The 21,393-nt window shown below is 34.8% G+C and overlaps 1 protein-coding gene across 1 annotated transcript in view; it reads left to right on the top strand.

The window, feature by feature from the left end:
• Positions 1 to 553: 553 nt before the first annotated feature.
• LOC150103418 (uncharacterized) overlaps positions 554 to 21,393 on the top strand; it is a 150,849-nt gene continuing 130,009 nt past the window's right edge. The window contains exons 1-3 of the mRNA XM_090398475.1: positions 554 to 944; positions 15,406 to 15,471; positions 19,091 to 19,223. Coding sequence (XP_090254601.1) covers positions 893 to 944; positions 15,406 to 15,471; positions 19,091 to 19,223 — 251 coding nt within the window. The 5' untranslated portion in view covers positions 554 to 892. The remainder of the gene's footprint in view (positions 945 to 15,405; positions 15,472 to 19,090; positions 19,224 to 21,393) is intronic.

Genomic DNA, 21,393 nt, shown 5'->3' with positions numbered 1-21,393 from the left:
TGAAAAAATTTATTTACAAGAATTGTATTTTAATGCACAAACTCATGGTCAAAAAAAAAAAGTCACGCATTATCTAAAGGCTCTTCTGAAACTGACATGATAAACAGTTATACTTTCAGCAATAATAATAATAATAATAATAAAACTATTTATTTATTTTGTTTTATATATTCACAAATTCAGATGAAATTCCGCAATCCCCCGATGAGCCTTTGGACTCCCTGGATGTGTTATGTAATAATAATAATAATAAATAATAATTTAAATACTTCGTTTGTAAGATGTAGTCGTAAGATTTCTACTCTCAGGATTTTGAACACCTAAGTCCACTGAAATAACACCTGTTTATCAGAAGATTTACCGACCACTATCAGAATCCTAAGGCTTTAAATTACCACCTACCGGATATCAGAATAAGGACATAACCCTGATGAATATGAGCAAGCATCGTAAGATATGCTCGACGGAAGTTGCCTCACGATGTAAACGCCTCTTTTGGAGACTCAAGGAAACATCGGGCTTTCGTAAAAGGCCTACGCAAGTGTTTATAAGAATGAGCTGACTGATTCATTAAATGCATATGCTCGTTAACATATTTTAGTTATCATCTAACGAATAAATTGTAATCCGTAATTAACTTCCCCAAGTGCTTTCGTTGGTTTAGATTTGCCTAGATCGATACTTAGGCATAACTGTAAATTTGGTCATTATAAAATGCTGTTTAATCGATATGTATTATTATTATTATCGTGTTATTGAAATTGCACTTCCCCGCATATGTTTAAAGAAATATTCATAGATTATAGGGAGGCCTATTTCTGTATGAACATGAATTGCATAATGTTTTTAACGTAAGAAGTTCTAATATGTCCAATACTTTATTCCACTTGTCATGAATTTCATACTATTGCTTGTTAGAAAATCCCTCTTGTTCCTTCTTATGGGTAAGCTTAATTTTTTGTATATTCGTATTTCTTTTCTTTTTTTTATGTATGTTATTGTTGATTTTTGTAGTTGAAGGTAGAGTTTTTGAAAGTAGTTAATTATATATAGAGATTACAACATTTGTTTCATTTGTAATGATGATTCCCTCTTTCTGTAATTCAAGCATAATTTATTATTATTATAATTATTTGTTTGCTAGTTTCTTCATCGGTTGCTGCTTATAATGAGTAATAGTCTTGGGCCAGCTATCTCTGATTGGCTACGAGAGGATAATGAACTGCCCACTTACTCTCCAAAAGTTAAATAGGGCTAAAACGCCTTGCTTATGCCATACAAGGAAATAAAAGTTGATTGACTTATCTATTTATTTATTTTATATACTAAAATTTATTACTATCATCAAGCTCTCTAACAGTGAGCACCAAGGTTCAAATCCATGAAGAACATGGATATGTGCATAGCACATGAAGAACCATCATAAAAGATTTTCCACTGAGGGCAACAGCAAGCATCCAGCACACTGTTCCAGGTGAAGGAAGGGATTAATAGACTTTGTCATTTGTCTAGTAGTTTGAGGTGAAGAATAATGCCAGGATGCGGGTTCTATCATTAGGTAATATTGCACTAGGTGATGAAGAGGTAGGAGCACATATGAACAGAAGTTATGTCAAACAGCTTTTTCAAGTGACAAGAAAGCATGATTGCAATTGGCACAGGTTCAAAGCCTGTGCTTCTACCTCTTCATCACCTAATGATAGAGCCCATCTCCTGGTATTATTCTTCACCTTCAAATACTAGATAGATGACAAAGTCAAATCATCCCTTCCTTTACCTGGAACAGTGGCTGAATGCTTGCTGTTGCCTTCAGTTGGAAAAATCTTTTATGATGCTTTCTACATTTAGCTCTTTCAGGTTAGATTTACTAATGGTAGTTTTGCAAGTGTTGTGAGATTCAGTGTAGGCTGTGAATGAAAGTGGGGTTTTGGAGTCAAGCCATTTCAGATACATTTTTTTGACTGCTCTTGCACACTTTTTGGAAAACCAGGGTTTGAATATTGGGTGCGAATTTTGAACAGTATTGATGACATCACAGAATGATAAGGAAATAATATTTATTAATTATTATATTTCGCTGGTATTATATCCAGAATTTTCACTGAAACAAAAACAGTGTCACAGTATGCAAAACAATTTCATATAACAGTGAGACCTAGTTTAAAAAAATTGTAACACAAAGAACTAAAGTCCTAATTAGGTGCCATCTATGTTGGTAAAAAGAGAGAAAATTAATATTAATTACATCTTAAAATGACTGTTTCCCAAATTTTTGATAAATTTATACAGCCATACTTGTGGAGGTTTGGAGTATGTTTTAAAGCTTCTGTTGATTCCAAAAACAATCTCTCTCTCTGACTTATAATAATTTCTGTGTAGCACTTTTGTTTTCTTCCAATTGATCCTGTGTGAAGTGATGGCCAAGGCATGGTCTAGCTTTACCTCAGAGCTCTGTTCCCTTATCTACCCTCTTTCTTTTATACATTAATGACATACTCTCAATCACTACAAATCCCACCCATAGCTTTGCCAACAATAGCACTCTCCATTCATCCTACTCGTTTGACAAATCATGTAGTTCCCAGACACCTCTTATATCACTTATATCAAGATTATCTGCAACCAGTTCCTTAAACACTGATCTCCATACCATCTTTTGGTGGGGCAAGGATAACCTAGTCACCTTTATTGTTGCCAAAATGCAGTCCTGCCTTTTCTCTTACAATACGGATCTCAACTCACCTTCTCTCATCCTTAAATATACACATCATCAGACAGGATGAACTATCTCTCCTTGGACTGACATATACCTCCAACCTTTCTTGGCACAACACATCACATCAATAGTTTCCTCAGCTTCTTTTTAAAATCTAGGTATTCTTTTCCACTCAAGAAGCTATTTTATATCTCCCTCTCCCTACTAACTATGCAAATCCCAAATCTGCCCATCCTTAGAATACTGTTCATGCATTTGGAATGGTGTGCCCAGAACTTCCAAAGGAGAGCACTTTGGCTCACAGTTGAACCTTCTCTCACAGGCTCACTTCAACCTCTGTCTCACACACATGCAATGTTTCAGCTCTGTCAGTGAATTGGTAAATATCATTCCTCCAGGTGAACCTTCTCTCACAGGCTCACTTCAACCTCTGTCTCACACACATGCAATGTTTTAGCTCTGTCAGTGAATTGGTAAATATCATTCCTCCATTTGCTGTTAGGCCTGTTAAAACAAGAGCAGCAAGCTGTCTAACATCCCTTACAAATGTGCAAATGCAAGCATGCACTACAGTACAAAGGCAAACTCATTGAACCCACTTCTCTTATTCATTTATGCTATCTGCCTCGGTCCTCTGGAATGGCATTCCCCATGATGTGCTTTCCCAGCAGTTTAGCCTAGAACTCTTCAAGAAGAATGTGAGTAGGTTTCTTCTTTCTCAACCCTCATTGCACCTCACATTCAGCACTGATGTGCTATAGGTTCTTGTACCTTTTGTGTGGGGGATAAAAAAAAAAAAAGAAAGAAATTGCTGATATGACCTTCCTTGAATGAACTTATGCTCTTCCTTGCAAAGTATATTTTGATTGTCCACCTGTTTCTGTGTATTAGTTCTTATCAACTTCTCTAAAATCTTTCCAGTTACTCTCGAGAGATTAGATTCTGATAAGTTGATATTTAGACATATCACTGTTTATACCGTGGGGTTATCATACATTCTTTTCATTCTTGTAGTATCTTTTCTGAGCTAAACCTCAAATTATACCAACACATCAAGGGCCCAGCCAGTTTGGGTGAACATTCCTTTAGCACAAGTGCTGACATCCCATCTGACCCAATTGACGAATTCTCATCCAGGTTATGAAATATCTTTAGAATCTTCTCTTCATCCACCTCTTTCTTCATCTGATGCAGTGGTAGTACTGTGCACTCTGTTACGTACATTAGGTTAAGAGATCGTGGTGAAGTGAATGCTCATTATTTTAACTTCTTCATCTGCTTCTGATATTAAGGTACTGTCTTCATTCAGAAGTTATTCTTCTGCATTCATTCATTCTTTCTTTCTTTTATGTGCAGCATAACGATACAAATTAGCTTAGCTTTCTGTATAATACTCATCCTGAGCTTTATATTTCATAACTCCTCTCATTGTTATTATATTATTAAAATACTTTGGATCAGTGATAGTTGTAAAAAAAATTTTTCATTTGATTACAAATGAAAATTACTGAAGAAATTAAATTCTTTATTTAATCCTTTACCCAATGTAATTAAACAGATTGTATAGGTAATATCTTAACCAACCAGGACCATTCCCATCATGTATAGCACTATCACTGGCGAAAAAATAAATGTTTTATATTATGGGATATTGGGGCAGTTGATTCGAAGTCAACAGCCTTGATTATACAAGTAGCCTAGTCCTGAAGATATATCATGTGCAAACATTGCTTGCTTATGGTTGGGTAAAGATTCAAATAAAAATATTTCTTCTGTAGTATAATTTACTTCATTCATTAAGCAGAAAAGTATTTTACAACTGTGGATAATTTCTGTAATAAGACCATAACATATATCTAAATCTGGAGAACAAAACCAGTAGTCTGATCATGAGAAGTAGTAAAAGTCTGAGATCTTCCCTCTTGGCATTGTTTGAGTGCCCAGTGATATAACATTGTGAATGGCTGAAGGTGGCAAACTGTTTGATATGAAACTTGGATGAGATTGTGATCTGAACTATAAAGAGGAGCAGGCTGGGAAGAACTAGTTTTAAAGGGTTCCAGTTATTTATTTATTTATTGTATGACATAATAAAGAAATAGCAGATTAAAAAAGTCACTAAAATTTTAAATCTAGTTCAGCTAGCCATTCAAGAGCTGAAGGATCTGCTTCAAAAAAAGTCTCAGGTTATCAGGGTAGGCTGTTATGCTGCAGTCCTCACAATGTGCTGGATGGTTTGATTTATGACCCCACAGTCACATTGGGGGTGTAGGTGATCTTCCCCACTTGTGTAAGTTATCTGTGTAGATATCATGTCCTATGCGTATCCTATTTAAGCTTTTCCATAGATGATGTGGTAGCTCAATTCCTTTCGAATTTTGGTTGGGAAGGATATACTTGCTTTAAGTCTGGTGGCGATTTTTCTTTCCAAGTTTCTAGCCATTTTGAATTAATGTTGAAATCACTATTTACTAGTTCTTCAGCCAGTATTAATGGAAGCCATTGGGATTTAAGGTCATTTACTTAAATGTGGAAAGTCTTCATGTATTGGTAACAGGGGATTGCTATTTATTTTTTTGTACTCCTTTTATGAGAGCATCTTGTCTGCGTAAGTTTGGTGGTGCAATGTTGCTCAAAGTTGGAAACCAGTAGAGGGGGAGCGGATTTGACACAGCCTGTTATTGTCCTCATTACTGCATTTATTTGTGTGTCGATTTTCTTGATATGAGGACTGTTTAGCCATACTGGTGAACAATATTCTGCTGCAGAATAGACTAGGCCCAACATGGAGCATTGCTGTGTAGTAGCAGAAGAATCCCATGTAGAACCATACAGTTTTTGTATGATGTTATTACAGGCTCTGATCTTTAAAGAGGTTCTCCAGATGCCTTTTGATTTAGGGAAATCTTGGTGCTGCAGTGTTGTGTTGTTAGAGCTGACTTGAAATTTCCTATTTGCAAATTTGGTGTTTAGGTGAAAAGAGCTAACCTTGGTCTTATTGAGGTTTGGTGTTAGTCTCCATTTATGAACGTACTCCCCAATGGTTCTAATGTCATTTGTGAGATATTCTCAAATATCTTCAGTTACTTCGATCTTCTTATGTTGAGTGGCAAGGACTATATCATCAGCTCAAGCAAATTTTCTTGACCTAGTTGTTGGTAGATCAGATGTGTATAAGTTGAATAAGATTGGTGCTGATACTGAGCCCTGCAGGAGCCCATTGTTCAACTTTCTCAGTTTGCTCATTTTGTTTCCCAGTACCGCATAAAAGAACCTGTCAGAAAGCATGTTACAAATAAGTTGTATTTGTAACACGACATCATACGACTTGTATCAGCTTGTATAGCAACCCCTCTTTCCATACCATGTCATGTGCAGCAGTAAGATCAACAAATACCACAGAAGTTTTCAAACATCTCTGAAAGTCTGCCTCGAGATGGGTAGTAAGGCTTAGTATTTGGTCCGTACAACTATGTTGAGTCCTAAGCCTCCTTGCTCAACAGGGATAACTCCAGATATTTTTGGCCCAATTCTGTTAAGGAGGAGTGTTTCAAAGAGCTTATAACAGCAAATGAAGAGTGCAATTGGATGATAGCTCTCTGATTGATCTTGAGGCTTGTTGGGTTTTAATATGGCTATTATTTTTGTTCTCTATTGTTTTTGTCACAGTTAACCAAGAATTCAGGATGAATACCATCAAAGCCTGATGCTTTGCTGGTTTTAACCTCCTTTAAGGCCTCAGTTATTTCATCTGTGGTAAATTTTCTTGAAAATTAGGTAGTATCAGCTTCACTTTGTTCTAAGTTTCCTAGTGATCATTTAATCTTCCATGTGTGTTGATGATCTCGAGGGGCTCTAATCAGAGAGGTTATTCGACAGGCGATTTGATCTGGAGTCACTAAAGGATCTTTGCAGGTGATTGGGTTACTTTCACTTAACTTCTTTAATAGGCTGCATGCTTTTCTATTTAATTTTTTAAAGTCTAAGTCCTCTGTAGTTTTATCCATTTTTCTCTACACTTATTATCAAGTTTCTGGAGTAATTCATCAGCTATATTGCAGTCCCCAGATTCTAAATAGACTTGGTATAGCTCTTCACAGTCTTTATTCCAGCCAGGTATGTATTCCTTTCGGAAACCCCTTGGAATATACGTCTTTGCTGTTGATATGACTGCTCCAATGAATCTGTTATAATTTTCACTCACAGGTGGTATCCATTTTACTATTTTATCCAGTTCTTGTGAAAAAACTTGCCAGTTTGCTTTCCTAAAATTCCATCTTGGTCGTGGAATGGACCATGTTATTGATATTTGTATTCCTACTTCTACAGTGTTGGGTGAGTTCAGAGAATTGTCAGAAATTCTGGTTGGGAGATGAATAATTTGCTGTAGGTCATTACTTACAGCAAATACCTCACCTTCTCTTCAAGCATGATCAGTATAATTGAAACAAAGGACATCATTTGAAGTTGCAGGTTGTCAACTCACTCAGGAAGATGACTTCACTCTTAGGATAGGTTGACTGCAGGTAAACAAGCTTCAAGGAGGTCAAAGTAATTTTCAGATTTGGGAAAGTTATAAAGATAACTGATGAGTTATACATTACGAGGCAAGGAAGTCTTAAGCCACAGTAGATCAAAAAGGAGAGATATAGTCATCTTCTGGCCTGGAATATCAGATCACACAAAAGCAGTTGTGTGATCTGGTTGTTGTGGCAGTAATTTGGGTTTTGATTTAAAAAAATGGATTTTTGATGTCTTCAGGTGATGGTGTACGTCATTTAGACTACTTCATACTTTCAGGTGAGGTGAATGTACAAGAATTTCTGTAAGGTTTTAGCTTTAAAATTTTTGGAGATTTTTTGAGGAATGTTTTTTTTTCCTGCATCAGCACTATTATTATTATTACCAGAGACCTCCAGGAAGTCAGGGACTTGTCAAGGAGGCCACATATCACCCACACCAGCTGTCATACATTTCTTGAATTGATTTATACTTCCTGCATTCATCATCACTACCTCTAAAGGCAAGCCATTTCCATCATGTGCTGCTACACCTTTCTTGATTTATTTATTGTCAGCTTCCATGGATGCCCACCTTGTCCTTTCCTTCTTCTCCATAACTGTGAGAAATTCCATCCACCATGTTGTCCTACAGGACACTCTCATTAAATAATATAAAATATATGGCATAATAGAGCAAGTAAATGCATTCAAATATTTAGGATGGACAATGTCATATGAAAATGAAGCTGATATAGAACCGAAGATATCAAACTTTTTAAAAGTAGCAAGCATTATAAATAAAATTCTCAAACCCAACCATGTACAAAAACACACAAGAATTAGAATCTATAATACAGTAGCTAGACCTACCTTACTTTATGGGCAATAAAAAAAGCAGATGAAAGAAGAATTGAATCATCCGAAATGAATGAAATTTTTGCTGTCGAACTGAAGGAGTCATAATAATGGATAAAATGAAAGTATCGAAATCAGAAATAAACTTGAAATCACAAACTCCCTAAATGAAACAGTTATTTGCTATAGAGAAAAATGGAAAGAACACGTACTGAGAATGAATAGAATCAGAATACCTAAATAAATTCTAAATTATCAACCAAAAGTACTCAGTGCAGAGGAAGACCCTTAAAATGATGGAATTGAGTCTGGAATAAACCCCTTGGTCAATGGGTTTGTTCCAGAAGATTTTTATGGGCACTAAATGGTCAAAAGACTTATTGTAGGATATGAACCATTGCCATTAACACGATACCTATCATACATCTCCTTAAATCTATTCACTGCGGGGGTGCTCACAACCTCTGGCAATCCATTGTGCTTCTTCACCACTCTTCATGAAAACAACCTAGTCCACACACTCTTAACCACATTCCTAAACAATTTCCATGTGTGACCTCTTGTTTTCCCTTTATACCACCATGTATTGAAAAATTTCTTCTATATCAATCTTATAGTATCCCTTTAGTAACTAAGTTTCTATCATATCCCCTCTAAACTCTGCAACCCACACACACTCAATCTTTCTTCATAGGGAACATTCTACAGACTTGTCACCAGCTTGGTCACTTCTCTCTTAATATTTTCCACCACGACCCAACCCCAAGAAACTCAGGTGACCAAATCTGTGCACAGTCAACATGTGGCCAAATCATATCTTTATAAAGAAGGATAGTAACCTTACTTTCTTTGCTTGTCAATCTGTTCTTTAGTGGCCAAGTAATCCTCTGATCTATTTTGCCAACTCTTGCAATATGTCCTATGAATTTCAAATCTCCATCCACCATCACCCCCAGATCCCTGACCTCATTGTCTTGTAAACTACTACCATGAATATGATAGAAGTGTGTAATTCTTTTCATCCTGAAGTGCATTATCTTACATATTACAACATTGAACTTTTTACACATCACACCTTATCACTAAAAAAACTTTCGACATCTATCTCTAATCCAGAGTATTTTAATGATAAGGTGTGACACCTTTAGGCTACTTGTATATGAAAATATGACTTCTACATCACTTCAACCTTGGTATCACTTCTGGGTGTGGCTCCCATTGATGAGGCCTCAATGAAGGTCAAACCCTCTGAGTAGTGACCCTTCCCATAATGCATAGCATTATACTTGTCCATAGGATATCTGCATTTCATTATAGTATACCAAGCCAATTGATGTGAAGTCATTAGCCTCTGTGTACAAGTAGCCCAGTCGTGAAGTGACTCCACGTTTGTTTACACTTGGATAAAGGATGAAACCATGAATATAATTTCTTGAGATCTTTAATTTAATGTTAAATATTAGCCTAAATGTGATAGGCATCCTCAGCACAGGATCATAGAATGACAGTTAAACAATAAGACAATTCAAAAAAGCACCACCAAAGTGGCTAATGTAAGATAACTTAATAAGGTCAATATTTTCCTAACTTAAAAATAAAATATGCACATAATAAAGCTAGTAATTTTTAAACATGCTAATCTTTCCTATCTCCTGTAAAGGGAGATAGACATAGACCATCAAATCTGTTTGTTAGGACATTGAAGTACAGTTTCAAATCTTTCTTTAGATAGATGTTTTATGAAGAAATAAATTTTATGAAGGAGATGAATCATGAGACTAAACAGTTTTGACTCGCTGAGCATGCTCTTGACACTAAACATAGTTTACTGGAACAGGACAAGAAAACTATGTTTAGTGTCAAGAGCATGCTGAGTGAGTCTAAAATGTCTCATGGTATTTAACATAAGACTTGTGTTTTTCTAGACAAATAAAAGCAGATATTCCAGTTTGTCCAGAATAAGATGACCCACAAGAGCAAGGAATCTGCTAGACTCCTGAAAAACTTATTGGTGGAAGATTCTTAGAAGTGAGAAAGGTGGAAATTTTTCTGATAGGGCAGAAGGCAGCATAAATATTCAGTGTTTTTAAAACTTTAGTTTATGCGTTAAGTAATGCCATGCACATAAGGGATAGGAATAAGGGATAATTATTTCTTCTGTATTGGAAAAGACAGAATAGAGATATCATAATTTTTAAAAGCCTTTTATGATGAAGGAATCCTTAAAACCATTAGATAAAAAGATGGATTTATTATTTTGAATGGCTCTTCCTCTGAGTAAATTAAATGGAACAGGAACTTCACCTTAGAAGAAGTAAATAACCAATTAGCTTTTTTCAAACTTCTAATTCTTTGTCAACTAGATGGAAGCATACATTTCCAATTTTTTGGAAGGTTTGCCACCATCCTGGTCAAAAGGTTGGAATGAGCATGAAGTACTTTAGTATGTAGTGCTCATTCTTCAGATGAACTTTTACAGATAGAATTATAACATATTAAATTTACCTTTTTAAACCTATTGGTTTTAAAGATTTTAACCAAGAGATTAGTTTAATCTCTTAAACTAATAAAACCTTATTATAATACAATGGGTTATCAACTCTAGTTGATAACCCATTAGACGAGGGTGGCCTGAAAAGTTCTTGGCCTTGACCGTAGATGGCAACATTATCAGTAAGATTTTTTTTTTTTTTCTAAGTTGGTATATCTGTCATAAGCATCTATGTGAAATTGCAAGACATTCTATCAAGTAGTTTTTTATACAACTGTCTGAATCCCTTGAAATGGATAAAATTGAGTATCGTGTGGTTATAAAATTCTTTGTAAGAGAAGATTTAACATCAGAAGAAATTCATTCAAAGTTCATAAAAGTTTGAGCACTCTTCTCCTATGTTTTCGACAATTAAGAAATGAGCTGCCGAGTTTAAATGTGGCCATACCAGCCTTGAAGATGATCCACATGAAGGACGTCCAAAAAGTGTAACAACACCAGAAATCATTGATCGGTGCATGATTTGGTATTGGATGACTGGTGAGTCAAAGTGCATGAAATTGCTGAGACTATAGGCCAGTGGTGTTCAACCTTTTTTTTACTACGCAAGCTACTTTTCTATAAAAAGTTATTCGCTGATCTACTCTATTATATAGATCATGTTCCCCCACCTGATATCTGATTACATACAAATAAACAACTAAAAAAAATACACAACTAAAAACTTTGTGTATTTAAAAATTTATTTATCACTTTTAATTATTTTAATACAACAAAAAAAACAAATATATTGGAATAAAATATTTATTTCTCTATTTTGGAAAACCAAAGTTAGAAAAAACAACAGATTGATTACAAACTCATAAGATACAGGAAATGCTGGTTGATTTAAAAAAAAAAAAAGTTAATGTGAAATTTGGCATAGTTTGGACCTCGCAATATTTTCATAGTCAAGTTGATATGAAGAAGTGGCCAATCACAGACAATCATTTGGAAAATGATCATTTGTAATTTGGTTTCTTAATTGATTTTTTTATGACGGTTATATTTGAACAAGCGGATTCTGACAAGTATGTCGATCCGAGACACAACAGAATTTTTCACGCAATATCAATTAATATTGGGAATTTTTCATGTGCATACTTCCAGATGACTTCATTATTGATTTTAAATGTAAACTATTCTGAATGTTTATTATTTCAAGTTCTACTTCAGCTTGGTTTATATCAAACAGCCCACTAATTTTTTTTGAAATTTCTGTGATGTTCAAGTTTTCTTGAAATGGATTATTGATAAAAGATACAATCATGTCAGTTTTATTAAAATCTTTAAATCTTGAATTTATTTCTTCCTCAACTAATTCTATTTCACGAATAAATTCTTTTAAATCATAGCGAAGCATTTCTTGATTTTGTTAAAAAAAAATTTAATAAATATGGGAGATGTCTAAATTCGCGGTCATTTATATTTTTCTTTGTTAAAAAATTTTAATTTTCTTGACCATAACAGTTATAAAAAGACTTCTAATGGGACTATATTGATCAAGTACATATAATAAACAACTATGCTTTACCAACTAGTTTCACCAACTAAGGCTGTTGGCATCTTCAGGCTACATAACTGATGTAAGGCACTAAAAAGTAAAAAACTGTTACAAACTATAATCAACTGATTCAAATTATATTAGACAAAAGAACATAGCACGTACAAAAAATGCATTGAACGTGCATGATCTCACTTGTTATTTAGGAATGTTCTATGAACGTTCAATTTATGAGCTAAATCACTACTGTGGCCAAGCCTATGTGGATATGTTGAAATTCACCCATGCATATGTTTGCTTTTGTGTTCAGCCTATATCCTTTTGGTACTCGGCCTATATTCTCCTCATTCAAAAGTACCCAGATGTCATAAGATACTTTTAAATTTGGGGGGGGGGGCGGTATTCTAACTTGGCTTTTCTTATGTACCTCATTGAAAGAGTAGTTTCTTAAATGTAGAATGGTAGAACTCATTGTTCGAAACCTATTATGACCTATCATGTTTTTCAATTGGCCACATTGTATCTCATATGCAAAATTTTCTTCAAGAACAAAATCTGGTGAACTCTGTAATTGTTAAATTATAATATAAATATTGTAAATTATATTCAGGTTGGAGGTTATTTTTCCCACACATGAAAGGCAGAAGAGCCCATATCAAATGGATGACTGGTGAGTCAAAGTGCATGAAATTGCTGAGACTATAGGCCAGTGGTGTTCAACCTTTTTTTTACTTTGTTGTACTGAGCATTATCAAAAGTAAATGGAGATTTGAGGTCTTTTTGACAGTAAACCTGCATTTTGGAAGCATTGAAGTTGACTAGGTTGCTTTCACCCCATGTGGAGATTAGTATTCAGGGCACTTATTACAGAGATCTTGAAGCAAGGTTTTTTTATATAAGTAGGATGAGTGAAGTAAGTGTGTTGTCATCAGCAAAACTATGAATAGTGTTTGCTGTCAGTGATAGTGGGTCATTTATACAAATCAGGTAGAGGGTAAGTGAAATGACAGAGCACTGATGTTGAGAGGAAACACTGTGAATACCATCCACCTATTAAATGTAGGGGTCCATCTGTGAGCAAAAACTTGCAATCCATTTACATAATGATGATGAAGTCCCAATGATGGCAACTTGTTGAGAAGCCCTTATGTCAGACTGCATCAAAAGCCTTGGAGATATCAGTAGCAATGGCACAGATTTCTTCAAAGCATAGAATGGGTCCAAAGGTGCATGAAGTAAGCCAGGTGATCACTAATTAGATAGCAGTTCTCAGAGTGTTGAAGTTGACTGTTGATAACTTTCTCCATTACTTTAGATAAGATTCGTGTGAGAGCAGTAGATCAGTGGCTTGATGGTAAACATTTCTCTCTCTCTTTTTTAGGAAGTGGGTGTTAGTTCAGGAATACAATAGGGTGGAATTCCATCAGGACTGGCTAACTTCATGGTATCCAAGTTATTCAAGATTCTTCTGATGTCTTTTTTGTAGAAGGCCACAAGAGGCATGAGATACAATGTTCTAAGCAAAGGAGGTAATTTGCCATCTATGCAAGAGTTGGAAGGCATGAATAAAGCCAAAATGACTGTCTTTAGGCGATGTTATAATGCTACCATTAGGGTGATATAGGGGAGGTAGCACAGATGGTCAAAAGTTGTGCCCAATGGCTTGGCAAGGGACCAGAAGGTGCAACTGCCAGTGGCACAAGCAGTCAGTTTTCTACATTTATCCTTGTTGAATTTAGACTTTGACATTTTAATGGTGGTTTTACAAGTGTTATATAGGCTTTTAATGAAGCTGGCATTTTGGTCTCAAGCCACTTGTGAAAGGCTTTTCTGTTTTGCTTTTCTTGGACAGCAATGGCACACTTTTTGGATAACCATGGTTTAGATATGGGTTGGTGAAATTTTCTGCAGCATTCACATTCAGTATCATTTAGGGATCATTTATTGTTTGTGTTTGTGAGATTTATTCAAACCTTTGATAAACCATGCTAAAAAAATCATAAATTATAGTGCATTTATTACTATTTCTTTTATGCAGCTAAATATTAATTTTTACTTCCTTACTAAATTCTCATGGAAAGGCTTAGACGTTGGTTATAAATTCTTACTAAATAGCTTAAGGAAATTACAACGTACAATAGAATAAGCATTAAAATAAATTTTAATACACTTCCAATATTTCGACACCGTCACGTTGCCATTATCACAGGAACTTGAAAACAAGACAACGTGCATGCAAGCACAACACACAGTAAATGAGGAATGAAGCAGGAAGCTATTTTTTCTCCTAAAAGTCCTGATGGTGTGCCCTCTAGTGGGCAATGTTGGTATTCTTGACCGATTAGGCTGAAGGTCTTCTGATGTAGGTTTCCCAAATTTGTTGAGTTTTGGATTGTTTCTTAGGGCTGAGGCTGATTCTATGAATAGTCTTTCTGTTTGAATTTACTACAGTGCATTATTGTGGCTTTCTTCCACCGTATTCTATGGCGGGTATCCAACGCATGGTCTGCAAGATCAGAGTGGCTGTATTGGTGAAACTGGATGTAGTCCTTGTGTTCTGAAATTCTGCTATTAGCTGTCCTGCCTGTTTGGCCAAAGTATGACAGCTTACAGCTGCAAGGGACTTGGTATACACCAGGTAGGTCTGGGGGGGGGGGAGGTTGGTCTTTAGTGGAGCGTATAAGGGATGCCAATTTTTTATAAGGTCTGTAACAAAAGGTTAAGTCATGTTTTTTTTAGGATTTTTGTAATTTTTTCCAAGGTGCCTTGGATATAGGGAATGGTGATGGATTTAGAGTAATCCTTGTTGTGAAGGGGGGAGGGGGGGTTGTGGTTTATTGGTTTCAATATTTTTTTTTTTTGGATTTTTTTTTTTGGGGGGGTAGCCATTAGCTGCGAAAGTGGGGTATTGTCATTTGAACAGATAAGTTTAGCCCTGTTGTGTAGTGTCTTAAATATTAATTTGTTGGTGGGTATTTTAATGTATTTTGTGGTGTTGAGCAAATGTTTTCTGGAACCAGATTTCAAATGTTGGTAAACAAAATTTGAACTCTTTTCAAATTTTTTTGCACAACTCAGATGACTTTCTTTTCCATATAATTTGTAAAAATTTTTTCCCTTCATTAAAATCTTTCTGCTTTTCATATTCTAAGTTATTACTAAAAATTGGAGAATTGTTATTAAATATTGTATTTTAAGTATGTTGTATACAGTATTTGTTAACATTGCTTATAGTTTAAAATGAAAATTGGCAAATGAACTTCTCTGTTTTAATCATTTTTTCTTTCTATTTTCATAGTTCTTGAATTACGGTTTCTCTCAGGAACACGGGTTTTATCATTTGAATATAATCTGGAAGATAAAGGTAGGAATGATTTGTTTATGCTGTTTGAAACTTTCACATTGTTACTGTCACCAAAAGACTTGACTTTGGTTACAAAAGCAAAGATCAGGACTTAAAAAAAAACAACTTATTTCTTGAAAAATTGCCATTAACTGATATTGTGGTTTGTTTTTATCATTTAAACAGCAGTCATGTTTCATAATAGCTCAGATTTTTTAAAGTTATTCTGCTTATAACCATTATTTCACACACACACACACACATATATATATATATATATATATATATATATATATATATATATATATATATATATATATATATATATATATATATATATATATATATATATATATATATATATATTGTTACAGTAATAAGTATAGCTTATAAAAAAACTGTACTGAATACTATAATGATATATGTTTACACATGATATGTACATCCTCAACTATACGCAGAATCTTGGACAAATAAAGCATTAACGACGTTAGATGTGCTCAAAATAGGCACCTTGTCTTTCAAGACCGGTTTCATAGTGCATGTGAAGGTTCTCTGTCATCTTAAAGAAAACAAGGGTTAGGACATCTGCTGGACATATAGTGTAATTTTCAGAACCTTTCGATTAAGGCAATGATGACACCATTTCTTGGGGCATGCTTATATAGATGGCAAACAAACTTCCACAAACATGTCGTAGGCATGGACCATTTGCTTTACCAACTCTGTATAAATGAAAATAATGCTCAACTATAAACATCTTTTCTTCCAACATTAATCCCATTTCTACAGCTAAATGTAATGGTATAGACTATACACATGCTCTTCTATTAATGTGCATACAGTTGAATGGCATATCTCATACCTCGTGTATTGAAGTGGGGATGTCGAAGTTCAGTATGGTTTTTTTGTGTGCCATACCATATATAGTAAAATGTTAAGTAATTTAACATTTTTAAAATTGTGTTTTCAGTTATGCAAAACAAATTCAAGTGTGAAGTAACCATTTCAAAATTTAGCTTATTATATGCTTAAAAATTATACTAAACTAGGGGGCTCTGCCCCTGATGCCTACGGCGCCCAACCCTTCCGAGTTCCGGACTGGTAGGCCGGTTCTTCTTGAATTCTGATGACTCGATTTTGAAAACTCAAAAGGGGAGGGTTCCTCCCCCTTGGCGCCTATGGCGCCCAACCCCCCGAGTTGCAGACTGGTAGGCCAGTTCTTGAATTCTGATGACTCGAATTTTGAAGACTCGACACTCAGGGTAGCCCCTGAGTTTCAAATAACTTGACAAAAAACGTGGCACAAAAACGTTACAAAAAAAGGCTTATTTTATATTATAGAGTAGATTAAAATTAGTTTTTTTTTTTTAAAAAAAATTAAATTTTATTTCAAACAAATCAGCGATTTTATAAAAATAGTTTTTTTGTATATGGGGACAAATAGCGACACAATGTAAATTATGAATTTGTGTGGTGTCCCCATTTGATTTACAGAATTTACATAGTAGACCAAAAATTTTCCTCAGTGAGTCTTTGGACTCCCTGGAGGTGTCAAATAATAATAATAATTCTCTTCTTGACATTATACAGTAGTTTATAGATCTGGACAATGCTATATCATTATTTTTAAATTCCAAAATTGGGGGAGGATTTCTACATTCTCTCTCTCTCTCTCTCTCTCTCTTGCTCTGGGCTATGTCTTCTTTTTCCTTCCTCCTCCTCTATTAAACCTGCATACAAAAGTTTGTTATAAAACTAATAACACAATGATGCTTCAGAGATATTCATAACCAGATGACTTGTTGTGTTGCCGAAATTATTCAGGATTCTTCTAATGAAAGCTAGGTGTGACAGTTCTTGATAAAGTGGGAGGGGTGGTCATGTCTTTTCTATTGGTCATTTGTTTAAGAGTTGGAGGGGAAGAATACTTCCAGTAATTAAGCTTTGTCTTTGGGTGATGTTACAATAGTTTGTATGAGAGTGGCAGAAATATAGACAAAAGTTGTACCATTTGGCCTTGGTGAGGGACCAAATAGCTTATCTACCATTTGGATAGGAGGCAGGTTTGCAGCATTTGGCAGTTTCAGATTTGGATTTGTTGTTGTGAGCTGAGTATGACCTTGGAATTATTATGCTGCATTTTTTTTTATTGCCCTGACACAATTGTTAGAGAAAAAAATCTTGGATAGCTGTCCAATATTTTTTTATCTTCATTCTATCCAAAATTTTTGGATAGAATGAAAGCCCTCATTCCAGTAAGAATTATTTCTGTTTTTCTCTCTGGGCCGATTTATCTGTAGAACAGAAATAGTAGTTTGACCATTGTAAGGAAGGGAGTGGAGCAAGAGGAATAGAAATCAGGAAGCAATCATATTTGGAACCCTTGTAATGCTAGAAGACAGCACAGAGAATAGTTTGAAGGATATTCCAGTGAAGGGAACTTTGAGGTTGTAGTCTTGAGCTATCAAGAAAACTGACATTTATAGCTAATCTGGCAGGAGAGCTTAATAAGAAGAGATCTAGTGTATTGTCAGGATGATGAGGGTCATCTGGTATTCTGGTAGATAAATGAACTATGTTGGGTTCATTGCAAATGGTAATTATCTTGTCATCCTTACCTGCTTGATCACTAAAATTAGAGAAAGGAAAGCCAGTTCGAGAAGTTCTTAAGGAAGAAAACCTTGCTATTTGGGTATTTTGATTGCACAAAATTGTGCTTCAGAGATAGTCAAAGTGGTCAGAGTGGTTATCAGTTAGGAGAGTAATGACAGAGATAGCCAGGAGATGCAAAAAGGAGATTTGAGTAAGAATAAATTAAATGGTAAGTGGAGGAATTTTGAAGTTTTGTATTCTTTGACAATGAATGTCAGTTCTGATGAATGTACAAGTGCCACTCTTGGGACAGGATGAATTGTGCATGGCAGTGTTTTTTAAACTTTTCTGATGGTAACCTACAATAAGAAATAAATTTTACGTTGCAATCCACTTCATGCTTGTGCACACACAAACACACGTGCTACACTTGGATCTTAGTCAAAAGGCTGAGAAGCTTATCGTAACTTAAGCAATTATTTTTTTTTGTTGTTGTTTAAGTTAGAAAAATATCGATTTAAAAAAAAAAAAAATTTATTTTTATTTTTTTTTTTAAATTTTAAATCTCACGTTAGCTACTGAGGTGGTGGTTTTTAGAATTGTCTGTTAATTGCTGCCCCATTTATGTACTGAAGATGCTTGTGAAAGAAACATAAGTGAATTTTACAAATATCAAGATTTTCCAAATGAGTTTTCTGTCATTTTTCCAAGAACTTCATTTTTTGCAGCCTTACGAATATTACTTTCAACTGTCACCTACAATGTATTTGCATTATCAGATTGATATGTATACTCTCAAAGGGAATGTACAGGATAAAATGATGGTACAACAAAGTGCCTGCTGCAAATAAAATTGTTAATAATAGTATTCAGGAGAAATGGTGCTTATGAATAGAAATTTTGTTTTAGGCAATATATTAAATTGCTAAACTATTTTTCTTGTACTAGCCTTTTTATTCACATTATTCTAGATATCATGTCAGTCCAACCATTTCTGTCAGATTTCTTAGGAAATTTTGATAAAGCATTCACTTTTCAATTTTAGCTGAGTGCCAGAAAGAAAGAAAATATGGGCCTCGTGGAACTATTACAAGTCCTGGATATCCTCTTTATTACCATAATGACACTTCCTGTAGCTGGTTTATTATTGGAGAAGAAGGAGAAATTATTACACTGAGGCAAGTAATCATATTGAAAAAAGGTTTTATAGTAGGTTATTGTAAAGCATCTCAAATTCTTTATGACAAATACATAAAATTTAAAATTTTTCCTCTTGATCATAGAATACACAGTCTAAATTTTAGATTAGGAACATCACTTCTTATCTTGCACACCATGGGAATGCACACAACTTCACGTTTAATGAGAAGTGGAAATGGGCTGCATTCCAATTTCCAAAAGGAGTAAAAAAAAAAAGACAATAATGGATTTATTTATTGATAATACATTTTGAATAGTGAATTAGTTGCATATATGCCTATATACACTTATTCTGGATCTGTTAGCAGAAATATAACCATAGTGTGATTCATGCAATTTTAAACATATTAGTTATTGTGTTCCTGTTATGTCTTTTACATTTTTGATGTTCAGTGACTTCCTGTTCTGGATACGTTAAAATATACGATGGTTGTTTGAAACATTTGATAAATTTCCAAAAGACGGCGACACAGTTTGTTCATTCATACCAGTGTCAGTACGTATCACCTTTTTCATGACCCCTGGCAAAATTTTAGCCACATGCGACGCATAGTTCTCATTTGGCAAACATTTAAAATGACTATGTTCGCATTTTTCATAGAAATGGAGAAAAACGAGTTTCGTGCAGTGATAAAACACTTTTATTTGAAGAATTGTCCACCATGCAGATCAAAGCCGAGCTGGATGCAGCTCACGGAGACTGCACCAGCATTAAAGACTTTAATTTTTGATAAATGTGCACTCCAGACACCTGACTGAGAATGATTGACAAAATCCATGGTATCATTATGGAAGACTTCCGAGTGAAAGTGTGTGAGATTGTAGGCATCTCAACTGAATGGATGTATAATATCCTGCGTGAAAAATTGCACGTGAAAATGTGTGCGTGCCGTGATTGTTGACTGTCAATCAAAAACACATGAAAACAGAAAATGCATTTCATTGCAGTGTTTGGCGATCTTTAATTGCAATTCACAGGATTTTTTTGTATTGATCTGTGACTGTAGACAAAACTTAGAACCACCACTACATGCTTGAGTCCAAGCAGCAGTCAACAGTGGACAATGCCCAGTGAAAGAGCACCGAAAAAAGCGAAGACCATTTTGTCAACTGGGGAGGTGATGGCCACTGTTTTTTTGGGATTCCCAAGGAATTATCATGATAGACGGGTAAGACAATAACAGGAGTCTATTATGCGGCATTGTTGGACCATTGAAAAGAACTGAAGAAAAAACGACCATGATTGATGCACAAAAAAGTGCTCTTTCATCAAGACAATACATCATCCCACACGTCAGCCATCGCAGTGGCAAAATTGCACGAATTGAGGTTCAAATTGGTTCCACATCCTTGTTCAAAGAAAATTTTTTTTCTTTGAACAAGGATGTTATCAAGGCTGTCAATGATTATTTTGCACAATTTGACAAATCCAACTTTTTAGATGGGAGGAAAAAATTCGAAACTCGCTGGACCAAATGTGTAGACCTTGATGGAGACTATGTTGAGAAATAAAGGTGATTTTTCCCCCAAAAAAATGTGTTTAACTTATTTTTTTACCAAACTTTTCAAACAATCCTCATTTGTTATTTCATATAAATTTACTCTACACATAAGTGATTTTATTAATTATAGAAAAAATTTTAAAGAAAAATAAAATAGCCATTTCCAATTCAGTAGATGTGATTATTAATATTGCAGTATGTCAATTTTGTTGTTCCTGCTTAATTTTTGTTATGCTGTGTACTGAGATACATATGATCATTTTATTAGCCAACACATGAATAAATGTAGAAACAGGTTGGTGCTGTTGCTTGGTTATTAGCTGTGGTGTTACATCTAACATGTCTTGTCAGATTTCATTTGAACATATTAATTAACTTCATATAAGCACTCTTACTAATTAAGTATAGGATGTTATATTCAAGCAAGAATGATCAAGGAAATGAAGGAGCGACAGCATTCAACACCAAATATGAAGATTGGGAGGCAGTTTCAAAACAGGGAAATAGACATTAAACTAATTTGTGTCTATGGTCCCATAAGGGGTTCCTCTAAAGAAGAAGTTGAAGGATTTTTCATGTCATTAGCAGTGGCGACTCGTGGCTTGAAATCGTGGGGGTGCTGCAACTTTCAAAATATACATACATA

Source organism: Typopeltis vanoorti, chromosome 9, assembly GCF_054136105.1.
Source record: "Typopeltis vanoorti isolate ZY-2024b chromosome 9, IOZ_Tvanoo_1.0, whole genome shotgun sequence".
In the NCBI taxonomy this organism is placed as follows: domain Eukaryota; kingdom Metazoa; phylum Arthropoda; class Arachnida; order Uropygi; family Thelyphonidae; genus Typopeltis; species Typopeltis vanoorti.
The sequence above is the reverse complement of the archived record's forward strand: the minus strand, read 5'-3'. Positions and strand labels throughout refer to the sequence as shown.